The 13861-nt window shown below is 38.3% G+C and overlaps 1 protein-coding gene across 3 annotated transcripts in view; it reads right to left on the bottom strand.

Annotated features, from left to right (window-relative positions):
* APC4 (Transducin/WD40 repeat-like superfamily protein) overlaps positions 1-13861 on the bottom strand; it is a 316377-nt gene that overhangs the window by 178604 nt on the left and 123912 nt on the right. For all 3 annotated transcript variants that reach the window (XM_089832217.1, XM_089832218.1, XM_089832219.1), the window contains exon 7: positions 393-517. In XM_089832217.1, the coding sequence (XP_089688343.1) occupies positions 393-517 (125 nt within the window). The remainder of the gene's footprint in view (positions 1-392; positions 518-13861) is intronic.

Below are 13861 nucleotides of genomic sequence, written 5' to 3'. Positions count from 1 at the left end.
TGTAAGCTTACCAACAACTATATCTAGCTAATTTATTTGATTTGATTTGAACCTAGCTACTAACTTTATTAATGTGATTCATCAGAACTTCCCCCTCATTACATTATTTCAAACAAGACTGGAACATTGGAAGGGTTTTGAACCCAACCTTTCTTGAAACTTTGATGAAGCGTCTTCACCAATCCTCCTCGCTCGCTCAAGAAATAGTTTTCAAAATGCATTGCATAAACATGTGTGTTGAGATAATACGGTAAATTCAACATTACTTGAAATTTGGTCATTTTTCTTTGCTCCCGCACATCATCTAATACTCCCTTTCCATTGGAAACCTAAATTATATTAACCATCAAATATTTTCTTTTGGTGTAAAAATAATAATTAAAGAATACAACCTTTTCCGAAATATAGATGTGTTGATAAGAAGACTGTGCAATCCAAGTTTCATATCTGACGCCCCCTCAACCCGTGTTCCATAACAGAGCACAATTAATTGTTGAAGATCCTTTGAAAGTGCCACCTGTTTAATCATTGCGAACAAGTAGACGTGTGATGTAGTTTCTTTCTTATACACTAGAAAAGATCCAAAAAAAAAAACCATTTCTGTTTATCTGCTAATCTGAATTCCAAACATTCCATGTTGTCATCTTATTAAACTGAATGGTTACTCTTAAAAAACTTGGCTGTCATATTATAAATTACAATATATAGTAAGATGCCACGAAAGCTGAAATCAAATTTCTCAAATCCTAGTTAGAAACAAACAAGAAATATATTTGAATTGGATTGGAATAGTTTCAAACAATACATGCATCATTTATATCTAATGTATGTCTCTTACAATCCATCAGAAATTGACATAATCTTTCAACTAAAAATAATTGAGTAAAAACAGCAATCCGTGTGCTCTCTAAAACTGATATTGTCATCTTCTCAAACTGAATTGTTGTTTTTTAAAAACCTGCATGCAATATTATAAATTATAATATGTAGTGAGATGCAAAAAAAGCTTAAATCAAATTTCTCAAATCATAATCAGCAACAAGCAAGAAATATATTAGAACTGGATAGGAATAGTTCCTAACGCTACATGCATCTTTTATATCGGATGTATGTCTCTTACAATCCATCAGAAATCAACAAAATCTTTCAACTGAAAATATTCAATTAACAACAATCCATGTGCTCTCTCATTAATCATAGTATTCCACAAAAAATATGACATGATTTTATGATCAATAAAGAACACAGACCCACTATCCAATAAATAATTTGAAATTTTCAAGATTCCTATAATAGCTTATACATCTTGTTCTACAAAACATGATTCACCATGGTAAATACCAACATAAAACTTACAAATACATTCACTATCACTAAGAACCATCATTTTAAAAATCCAAACATCCAATAATAGAACAAAAATGTTGAAAATATAGTGATTGGAATCACTGATGTCAAAAGTGTACTGCCCGCTTTTCCCAGGTGAGTCTTCAGCAGGAACACCTTGAGGTATTTCTCTTTTACCCATAGGCCAAAACGAGAAATTATAAATGAATAAACTAATTAAATTAATAATAGAAAATTGTCACAATAAATCAAATTATTAAGATAATTTTAAATAAATAATTTAATCAAAGTTATTTAGTGAAAAATAAAATTGAAGTATTATGAAGTTAATTTACAAAATAATGTGTCTGAGAAGATTTGAGCAGGTTGATTAGGACTCTTCTAGAAGTCTTGGGTGGACTTTTATATGTTCTTATAGGCGACTCATTTACATCATAATCTTCAATTGTTATTTTCAGAATTTCTTGGAGAGCTTATTCTGCAGTTTCAGCATGCCCTAGGACAAATACACTTGGGTCAATCAATGGAATGAGAAAAAACCAAAAACCCTCTGGTTTCTTTTCTGTAAGGTTCACTTTCAGATCTGATTTGATGTTGATTAGTGAATTCATTTCAGTGTTATCCCAAAAATGAAGTCCATTGAGATGCTATGCCACTTCTCCTCAAGGACCGGCAACGGTTGAAGCTACCCAATTGGTAGGGTATGCTTGAAGTTGTTCTACTAATAGGTAGCACATTCCCAAACATGTTGTAGCACTCCGTTCTTGAGTTCCTTCCATGAAAACCTTTCCCTAATTTGTTTGTAGGTCTTCAGGGACCCCAAATGCCCGATCGAGGGGGAGCCATGCATCTCCTTTAAACCTTTCTCCTTTATTTTAGATTCCAATACCAAACAAATTTTATTCTTACAATACATGATGTTGTCAACCACTTTGTACTTATTGTCCTTCACTTCACCCTCCAGCAGTTGACAAGCAAAAGTGTTCTTGGAGTATTAAAACAATAAATGTGCCTTCCAATTTGTTGAAATTTGAGACAAGGAGCATATGGCAGACCTTGATAAAGCATTTGCCACAACATTATCTTTCCCTTTCACATATACAATATCAAAGTCAAACACCTAGATTTTGCTCAACCATGTTTTTTGTCTTTCATTTAACTCCCTTAGCTCCAAAAAATGCCTCAGGATGTTGTGGTTAGTACAGATGACAAACTTGGCTCTGACGAGGCACTACCAAAACTTCATCAAGGTGTGCATGATGGCGAGCATTTCTTTGTTGTAGATGGAATACAACCACTCAGCTTCTAAGAGCTTCCAACCCTGAAACACAATCACCTGACAATCATGCACTAGCATGGGCCACAATGCCTTCACCAAGTGTGTTACACTCTGAGATGAAAGGTTGACTAAAATCTAGCAGCACTAGAATCAAATAGGAACTCATAGTTTTCTTTAGCTTGTCAAAGGTTTGTTGTACTTGTTCATTCAACTAAAAGGATCCCTTCATTAGATATGTCAACGACACACTAAGCTATGAAAACCCCTTCACGATTCATCTGTAGTAACTGCATAACCCAAAGAATCTATGTAGATACGAGAGATTTTTCCAAGGTGGCCAATCCAAAATGGCTTGAATCTTTTCCTGATGTATTTAGACCCCTCAACCACTGACAATGTGTCCTAGATACAAAATCTTTGTTATTCCAAATTCACGTTTGGACATTTTCGTGAACAATTGTGACCATAATTCTGAGTAATTCGTCCAAATGCCTCTAGTGCTCTCCCATAGGAACTTGGGCAGTTGCTTGTTGAAGATGTGGTTCGTGCAAGATTGGAATGTGGTCAGAGCGTTGATCAACACAATTGCCATGACAAGGAACTCATAATGTCCATAATGGCAACAAAAGGAAGTTTTCTCCACATCTTGCTCCCTCATGTGGTTTTGTTGATATCTAGTATAGAGGTCTATCTTGGAAAAATAGTCAGCATCGTGTAACTCATCTAACAACTCATCAATCTTAGGAATCAAATAACTATCCTTGATGGTCTTCTTATGTAGTGCACAGTAGTCCACACACATTCGTAGGGTTCCATCCTTCTTTACCAACACTATTGATGACGCGAAGGGGCTAGAGTTGGGCATGATCCATCTCTTGTTCAAAAGGTCCTGGATTGTCTTTTCAATCTCATCCTTATCTTTTTAGGATGACAATACCGTACACTCAAACCCATGGTGTGGAGGTATGTCCAGAGGTATGTCAGTAAAGACCAGGTGGTGCTTATCCATAACTATCTAAAGCTCCTCATTCTAGCTACAAGACCGCAATCTATGTATAGTTTTGACTAAGATGAAATAGTACGCAGCCCAAACCACATCATGTCATAAAATTACCTACATTCATTGTGTTAAAATCTCTCTAGGCCTGTCGTTTGACATTACCTACAAGATGGCCTTTTTGCCTATAATGATTCGTACCTGCAACTCCTCTCAAATCAATATGCAGACACTGAGATGAAGCCGTACAGTAAACTGAGTGCACTATGGTAAGTTTGAAATGCTAGTACAGATACCAAACCAGAGTGTACGGTCAAGGGTGAAGGTCATACGGTATGCTATTGGATACCAAATGTGTCGTACGGTGGGAAAGAAATGGTGTACGGTGAGCAACTATGGCCGTACAATGGTACAAGGCGGTCGTATGGTGACTGAAGGGATGAGGGAAGTACAGTGTGAGGGCCAAGAAGGTCGTAGGGTGAGTAGTCCATACAGTAAAAACCAATGAAGTTAACCAAGCCATACGATATGTAAGGTGAGCAAAAGTGAATGTCACTTGGATGGTGTACAGATGGAGGGAAAATGCAAACATAAACCTATACATCCAATTTATTAGATAACACCGAACAAGAATGGAAATTTAACACATATAATCCTCAATTAATATTTGCCACAAGATGGTGCTCCAATTTGCCAAATCCAAGCAAGGTATTACATGCAAAAACGGAATAGGGTGAGGGTTGAATCCCACCGAAACCGCACAAACCACATAGGGAAGATCTTTCACTTCCGAAATGATGAACAAAACCAGACTCCAACAGGAATTCTTAGTACAAAGAAATAATCCAAATTGCATACCTAACGACTACCTACAAGTCATGCTTAAATACTCGTCGGGGAAAACTTTTCGAGGGTGTAAAATGATAGCCGACAGCTACACAAAAACTATAGAAACAAAACAAAAATGGGTTCGAGATATATTAAATCAATCGGCCCATGAACAATAGTTTGATTAATAATTTATTTTATAATGGAAACATTACAGTCCTCCCATCCCAAATTTTGCTTGTCCTCGAGCAAATGCAATGTCGGATGCTGTAGAATATGCTCACTCTCCCACGTCGCGTCGTCCAACGGCAAGTGTTTCCAACGTACCAAATATCCTTTCACAGTGCAGTTCTGCAGTATCTTCTCATGTACTTTGATGATCTCGGCCAGTTCCAAAATAAACTTTCCTTCTTCATTAAGCGGTTGAAGGTCTACAACTACCGTGACGTTCTGTCCTACAACTTTCTTAAGACAAGAGACATGAAAAACATTATGAATACGGCTCCCCTCTGGAAGTTATTGCTCATAGGCAACTTCACCGATGCGGCGAACTACCGATAAGGGCCATAAAATCATGGCTTTAATTTTTCTTTCCCCTTTTCCTTCGATGAGGATTGTCTGTATGGTTGAAGACTGAGATAGACCAAGTCTCCCACTTTGAAACTTCTCTTGATTTGGTGTCTGTCGGTGTACATCTTTTATTCATTTTGTGCCCGTTGTAAGTTTTCCTTTAAGCATCTCAGCATGTCCAGTCCCTCCTAAAGCTAGTCCCTCGCTCTTGGTACACGACTGTCACCCAAAACTATGTCGATGAAGGAAAGGATTTTGTACCCATATAGTGCTTTGAAAGGTGTCATCCCAATGGACATGTGGTAAGTGGTATTGTAGCAATATTCCCCTAGGTGCATCCATTTGACCCACGCTCGTTGTGCCAAAACGTAGTTCCAAAGGTAGCCTCCGAGCCACTTGTTTACAATCTCTGTTTGTCAATCTGTCTAAGGGTCATAACTATTACTGGGCGACAATTCTATTCCTGCCAGCCAAAACAGTTATGTCCAGAATATACTAATAAATCACCCATCCCGATCACTAACAATGTTTTGGGGTAACTTGTGCAAACAAAAGAATTCTCTCAAAAACATATCAGCTACATGTGCGGCTTGAAAATCTGAAGGGATGGTGAAGAAATGTGTGTACTTCATCAGTTTGTCAACCACCAAGAAGATACAATCCTTTCCATTCACCTTGGGAAGTTCAGTGATGAAATCCATCAAGATGCTTTCCCACTTCTATTCTAGAATTGGCAAAGGTTGCGGTAACCCGACAGGAAGAGTATGTTCGGATTTGTTCTGTTGCCAGACCGCACACTCTCTTAAATAGTGCGATACGTCTCCTTTAAGATCTTTCCATGAAAACCTCTCCCTGAGATGTCTAAGTTTTGACGAGGCCCAAGTGACCTGCCAAGGATGAGTCATGTACTTCCTTCAAGATTTCCTGCTTCAATTTCGATTCTAGCACTAAATATATCTAATTCTTATAGTAAATAATGTCATCCACCACTTTGTACCGATCATCCTGGGTGTTGTCATCCATTAGCTCACAGGCAAATGTTTTTTTGGAATATTCTACCAACAAATGTGCTTTCCAGTCAGCTGAAATCGAGGTCAGTAAGCAGATGACTAGTTTTTTCGACAAAGCATCTGCAAGCACATTGTTTTTTCCTTTCATCTATTCAATGTCAAAATCAAAAGCCTAAACCTTGCGTACCCATTTTTGTTGTCTCTCATTCAAGTCTCGTTGCTCCAAAAAATATCTCAAACTATTGTGATCCATACAAGTGACAAACTTGCTACCCACAAGATAATGCTGGAAGTTGGTTAGTGCATGTGTGATGGCCAACATCTCTTTGTCATAAATGGAATATAAGAATTTTGTTTGCGTAAGCTTCCTACTCTCATAGGCTATGGGGTGTCTATCTTGCATCAGTAGCGCATCAATGCATTGCACTCCAAAATGAACGGTCGAGTGAAATCAGGTAATGCAAGTATGGGACAAGTGCTCATTGCTACTTTCAGCTTATCAAAAGTGAGTTGCGCCTTTTCATTCCACTAGAAGGAGCCCTTTCTTGTCAGATCTATTAATGGGGCGCTGAGCTAAGAGAATCCTTTTACAAACCTCTGGTAATAATTGCACAATCCAAAAAATCCTCGCAACTCCGTGAGCGATTTTGGGGGAGCCCAATCAAGGATAGCTTGGATCTTCTTCTGATAAACTTGGATTCCATATTTACTGACAACATACCCCAAGTACAATATTTTTGTCATACTGAATTCACACTTGGATCGCTTGGCGAACAAAGACTAGTCCTTCATGATCCTTAGGACTTCATCCAGGTGCTCTTCCCATGTGCTATAAATAAGAATATCATCAAAAAATACCAGTAAGTACTTATGCAATTGTTTATTGAAGATGCGATTCATGCATGATTGGAATGTAGCGGGTGCATTCATTAATCCGAACGGCATGACCAAGAACTCATAATGCCGATAGTGACAACGAAAGGTCGTCTTTTCCAGTTCGTCTTCGCTCATACGGATCTGATGGTATCCGGAACGAAGATGTATTTTCGAAGAATAGATAGTGCCATGTAATTCATCCAGCAACTCATCCATCCTTGGAATGGGATATCCATTTTTTAGTGTTTTTCGTTCAACGCATGGCAGTCCACACACATGTGCATTGTCCTGTCCTTTTTAACCAATGCCATTGATGACGCAAAAGAGCTAGAACTGGGACAAATCCATCCTTTCTCCAGCAGTTCCTGAATCGTCTTTTCAATCTCATCTTTGAATTTCTTGGGATGGCGGTAGGGTGTGGTTATGACTGGCTTAGCTCCTACTTCCAACTCGATAGTATGTTCAAACCATAGTTCTGAGAATCACGTGAATTGGCAATTCAGCGATAAAATTCAAGGTTGGCGATTTTTTTGGTGTTGGGAATCGCCATACCTGATTTTATGGGGTGAATCGCATGAATCACATGTATCAGCGATTCACCCAAAAAATCACCTAAATCGGATTGAAAAATCACTAAGAAATCGGCTATGGCATGAAAAGTATGGACTTGTAAATTTTAAAAAAATAACTTATTTTTTTTACTTTCTTTTTAACCTATTCTCTTTGTTATAACTCTAAAGGGCTTTCTATTTGTTAAGCATGAGTAGAAGAGAGGAAAAGTGAGAGAGAAGAAGAGAAAAGAAAAGCCATAGGTTTCCAACCGGCAAGAAGGAAGAGCACCAAAGAGATCAACAATCCATTTGGGGAGGCCATCAATTGCATTGGGAACATTAAGGAGCCAATATCAACACTCCTCAACTCATTTGCAAGAGGGAAGTGCTCTTTTTTTTTTTGCATGTTAGTGTATTATGCATTTTTTGTTAAATTTTTAGTGTATTATGCATTTTTTGTTAAATTTTTATAGTTTTCAAGATTTTTAGTTTAAATTTTGAATGTTCTTTATTTTTACTAAGTTGCAAACTAGGGTTTGTTGTTTTGTAGCTTTTATTAGCTTCAAACTTTGAAATTTTACATTAAAAAATTTATTGCAGCAACTCTTTGCTTTCATTTTTCGCAAATTCGCAATGGGTAAAAAAGATGAATGTTGGAAATATAACGAAGAGTTTCCTGGAAGAACCAAATATCAAACAAAATGTATGTTTTGTAAAGAAAAAATAACTTCTAGAGGTATTTATAAATTGAAATACCACATTGCTGCTATACCTGGACATGATGTTACAATTTGCACTCACCAAACTCCTGAGGCAAAACGCACTTGCTTAATGGCATTAGAAAAAATTGAAAAAGACAAAGCGAATAGGAAAATGCAACTTGAAGGGTTAAGGGATATTGGCTCCCATGTTCCTGCATCCACAGTCGCATCTACATCTGCATCTGCATCAGCTTTTGCATCCATAGGTTGTGTTGGAGAGGGTTCTTCTAAGCGTCCTTTTCATCCTAGTTCTACTGCTCATGCTAGTGCTAGTCGGTCACATACTGAGACAAAGTCCCACACCAACCTATTGCAGCCTAAAGTGCGGAAAAACAAAATGGATAGTTACTTTGTGCCCCACACTACTCCTGGTTCCCAACCCACGCTTGAGGGCATGGGTTTGAACAAGGAGATTCATGATGCTGCCAGAAAGGAGATATGCAAATTTTGGTACTTTTGCAACATTCCATTTGTTGCAACCAGGTAATTGATTCTTTTTCTTTGTTTTCTTTAAAGTTAAAATTAAAAGTACAAGTAAAACTTTGATTATATTTACTTGTTTTATGATTTGAGTCTTTGACATCTAAATTTTTATTTGTGACAGGGCTCCTTATTGGTAGAGCATGATAGATGCAGTTGCTATTTGTGGTTCGGGGTTTAAAGCCCCAACTGAGGCTAAGTTGAGCGGATACCTCTTGAATGAGATGGTAGAGGACATGAGGGTTGAGCTCAAGGAGAATCGAAAGGAGTGGATTGCAAAGGGTTGCACCATCATGACTGATGGTTGGACAGATAGGAGGAATAGAACACTCCTCAATTTTCTTGTATTCTGTGGAGGTGATTGATCATTCTACTTTCCAAAATACATAATTGTAAATTTTGATTTGTTGAATGCTAATTTGTTGATGATCCATTTAATATTATAATTCGTTGTTTTGTTACTTGTAGGATATACCATGTTCATCAAATCCATTGATACTTCCGCACATGTAAAAAATACCACATACTATGTGAGGCTATTGAGGAAGTCATAGCAGAGGTGGGGGAACAAAATGTGATCCAGGTGGTGACGAATAATGCAGCAAGTTATGTTGCTGCAGGTAAACTTTTAACTTTTCAAGTTTTGAAAATAAATTTATTTGAATTTTGAAATTTGAACTTTTTCTAATTCTAAGTTTCCTAAGTTCTAACTTCTAACTTCTAACATGTTTGAAATTTGAATTTTTAATTGACTTAAAATTGTTGTAGGTAAACTTTTGATGGAGAGGCACCCCACCATATTTTGGTCCCCTTGTGCAGCACACTGCATTGACCTCATGTTGGAGGAAATTGCCAAACTTGAGTTTGTCAAGTCATGTGGAAAGGGCAAAAAACATATGCAAGTTCATTTATAATCATTCATTTGTCCTTAGCACAATGAGGAAGTATACAGGAGGCAAGGAGTTAGCTCGCCCAGGTATCACGAGGTTTGCCTCGAATTTCATCACCCTTCAGTCCTTGTTGACATCAAGGGATGATTTGAGGAGCGTGTTTGTTGGGCGGGAATGGATTTCCTCTTCCTATATTACGACCACTGCAGGGATAGATGTGGTGGATTGCATATTTGATGAGGATGGTTTTTGGAAACCCGCTAGAGAAATCCTTAAGGTAAATTTATTGCAATTTAACATTTAGTATTTTAATTTTACTTAAAGTTATATTATTTTATATTTAAGTTTTGACTCAAATTTTTTGTTTTACTTTATATGTAGGTCACTGAGCCCCTTAGAGCTTTGCTACGAACTGTTGATGGGAAATGCCCTCTATGGGCTACATTTATGAGGGCATGGATAGGGCCAAGGAGGCCATCAGAGCCCAATATGCAGGAGTGCAAGAGAGATATGGCCCTATTTGGGACATCATTGATAGGAGATGGAAAAATCAGCTCCATCGACCCATCCATGCAGCAGCTTACTATCTGAATCTGGCATTTCATTCCCCTCCTGAGTTCAAGGCGAATGCAGAGGTTCTCACTGTCTTATACACAGTGATTCAGAGGTTGAGTAGCGATGAAGATAGTGCTGCTGCGATTGTTGAGCTAGACCAGTTCAACAATAAAGAGGGGCCACTTTTCTTTGGTAGGATGGCCATAAATGCTTAGACAACACTACAACTAGGTAAAAATTAAATAATATATTCAATGTTCATGAATCTAGATTCTAAACTTAAAGTTTATTATATAATGCATTAATTTTAGAGTTGTAATTTGTAAATAAGACTAATTGGTTTTGTTTTTCCTTATTTCAGATAGATGGTGGCAAATGTTTGGGGCCACAACCCAAACCTTCAAAAAATTGTCATCCATATTTTGAGTCAGCCGAGTAGCGCTTCTGGATGTGAGCGCAATTGGTTCATGTTTGAGCACATCCACTCAAAGAGGAGAAATAGGTTGACAATGCAACCTTGTCTTTGTTCATTACAACCTTCGTCTTAGGATCAGACAGATTTTGGGCACTGACTCCTCTCCAATCATTCTAGAGGAGATTGATCCAAAATTAGAGTGGATCACAGAGGCTGTGGAACCAGTCTTCACTGAGGAAGACCATGTGTGGGTTGACCAAGTGGATGTAGAGGCTGAGGCTGTGGCCATGGCAGAGGAGGCAGCTAGAGCACGTTCAAGCATTGGTAGACGCACACGTGCATGCACAGACGTAGGCCCTACCGATGTTGTTCGTGAGCCCATTGCCCATGCAGGGGACATGGCTCGGCAGTCCTCTGGGACCTACCTTAGATGCCTTTCTCATAGGCAGACTGGATACTCAGAGGCTGAGGTTGAGGCTGCAGCAAAGCTAGAGGATGATGATGAGGATGATGAGGCTTGAGCTGGAGCCTTGTTTTTAAATTTTGTTTACAATGTATAGATATTGATAGTGATACTAAATCACTGATAGACATATGTTTCAAACTTTCATGGATCTTCATCTTAGATTTATAGTTATACATACATTTATGATGTGATGTCTTATGGATCTTCATGATTTCATCTTACATACATTCTATGATTTGAATCACTATGATCATTTTATTTTTATTTACTTCAGCTAGCCTACAATTTACATTTTAGTACATAATGATAACATAGTTATGTATGTGATGGATTTTATGTTTCATATTTATGTATGTTAAGTTTTAACTTCTATTTGATGATGTTATAGTGTGTTTAAGTTATATTCAATAAAGGGTGCATGAAATAAGTCTTAAATTGTTAAAATCTCTACATTTAAAGGGTTTTTTCAAATTTGCCGATTCATCGGCGATTCACCCCCGATTCACGATTCAATTCAGCCGTGCCGATTCCGATACGATTTTGATTCTCGTAACTTTGGTTCAAACCCTCAATGAGGAGGTATGCTAGGAGAAATGTCTATAAAAACTTTATCATGGTCACTCAAGATATTCTAGAGATCATCAACCTGGGGAGGTGTCTGTTGCCCTTTTATAGGTTCTATCGAGACAAAACAGTGTAAAGCCCAAGCAACGTCATCACGCCAAAAAATTGTCTCCATTCGATGCACAGAAACTTCCTTCAGAGCTCCTATCTGGTAGCTTCCTTAGTGGAGGTTTATTATTTTTGTCTCTTAGGAACATCGGTGGTTTGGAATGTGAGTAGCCTTAAGAGGATGACGCCAATGATGATGCCATACTTCCTGGCTTCTTAATGGCTTTCAACAGGGTGGCAGGATTGAATCCTTTTACCCAACCTTTTAGTGGTTTTGTCAGTCCATCCATGAAGAGCACTATCTATCTTCTTTCATAAATGTCCGTGACCAAAACAAAGAGTGTCTGAAGTTCCGCAATGTATTGGTCAATCGATCCAGTTTGCCTCACCTGTGCCAAATCTTTGAAATTGAGGTCTGGATCTTTACCATCAAATTGATCTATCAGTCTTTCAATGAATTCCGCATAGGTATTTATCTGATCATGCCCCAGTGTGATGGTACCGTGATGCCACCATTTATGCGCTACTCCCTCCAAGTGTAAGGCCACAAATTTAATTGCTTCTCCTGGCATGGGATTAAGCTGAAAGTAAGTATCCACCTTCATTACCCAAGCTTGCGTAGATATGCATCCAAATCCGTCAAATGGCGACAGATTTACTTTACTCAACTTCCTCCTGAGATCATCATTAAAAGATGCTCTATTTCCGCCTCTCGAATATCTCATTCTCAGATCTGCATAATCTTTGTAGGGTATATCTTCCTCCAAATTCGCATTCTTCTAGTCTTCTCTCAGTTGCTCTTGCATTTCTTCAAAGGTCGGTTGCTTCCCTCCATGTGGTGTCTCCATCTATGGGGGAAAAGACGCCATGCGTGTTGGATGGGGGTTTGCTTTACCGGACACCAAGTCCGCACTGTGACCATTTTGATCACCGGATATTTTATTGTCTGCCAACTTCTTGAGACTTTCTTCCATAAGTTGCTAAGTATCATTGATCTGTGCCTAATTCCTCACAAGTTCTCTCAATAGTGCCACAAGATCGACAGTTGTGGGTTTCGGTTCTGTAGCCATTCTATCAACGGAATGGGTTCTTCTTCTCTTTTGGCTATAAACTCTCATTCACTGTCCACAGACTGCCAAGATCAAAGCTCTAATACCACTATAAAGATCCATACCTGCAACTCCTCTCAAATCAATATGCAGACACGGAGATGAAGCCGTATAGTAAAACTAAGTGTAGTTTGGTAAGTTTGAAACACTTATACAGATGCCAAACAAGGGTGTATGATCAAGGGTGAAAACCATACGGTATGCTATTGGACACCAAATGTGTCTTACGGTGGGCAAGAAATGGCGTACGCTGTGCAACTCTACCTGTACGGTGGTACAAGGAGGTCGTACAATGACTGAAGGGATGAGGGAAGTACAATGTGAGGGCCAAGAAGATCGAAAGGCGAGTAGTCTGTACAATAAAAACCAATGCAATTAACCAAGCTATACAGTATGTAAGGTGAGCAGAAGTGAATGTCAGTTGGATGGTGTACAAATGGAGGGAAAATGCAAACACAAGCCTATAAATCCAATTTATTAGATAACACCGAACAAGAATGGAAATTAAACATGTATAATCCTCAATTAATATTTTCCACAAGATGGTGCTCCGATTTGCCAGATCCGAGCGAGGTATTGTTAATTCCTTGTAACTTTGACAAGACAAGTGTTCTGATTTTCAGATCAATCTAATTTGGATGCATGAGTTCCCTTAAGTATTAGTCACTAGAACATATTGTCCCCTCTAAACAGATCGGCATCTTCCTTGTGGCTTTTATGAGCCTTCTTATTTACTAGTGTGGTTAGTTAGTTACTAACCATTAGTAACTCTTGGAATGGGCACCAATCTTGAGGAAACAATCATGTTTTGAAGTAGGTCGACCTAGAGAGGGACATGTCCATTCAATGACCATGCCCCTTGAGTTAGGTATAAGGGAGGGCTAGATTGCAGATTAGAAGACACACCGAAATCAATAAGTCTGCTCTTCTAGCAATTTGCCCAAATAGGATCATCTATAGGAGTGTAAACATTTGCAGAAGATCCATGGATATTAACATGGTATCAGAGCCAAACTGTAAATGTAAGGAAATAACTTGTTTTCCAAGAAGAAGAA

This window comes from Cupressus sempervirens, chromosome 5 (genome assembly GCF_028749045.1).
Source record: "Cupressus sempervirens isolate cs-2001-9-10 chromosome 5, ASM2874904v1, whole genome shotgun sequence".
In the NCBI taxonomy this organism is placed as follows: domain Eukaryota; kingdom Viridiplantae; phylum Streptophyta; class Pinopsida; order Cupressales; family Cupressaceae; genus Cupressus; species Cupressus sempervirens.
The sequence above is the reverse complement of the archived record's forward strand: the minus strand, read 5'-3'. Positions and strand labels throughout refer to the sequence as shown.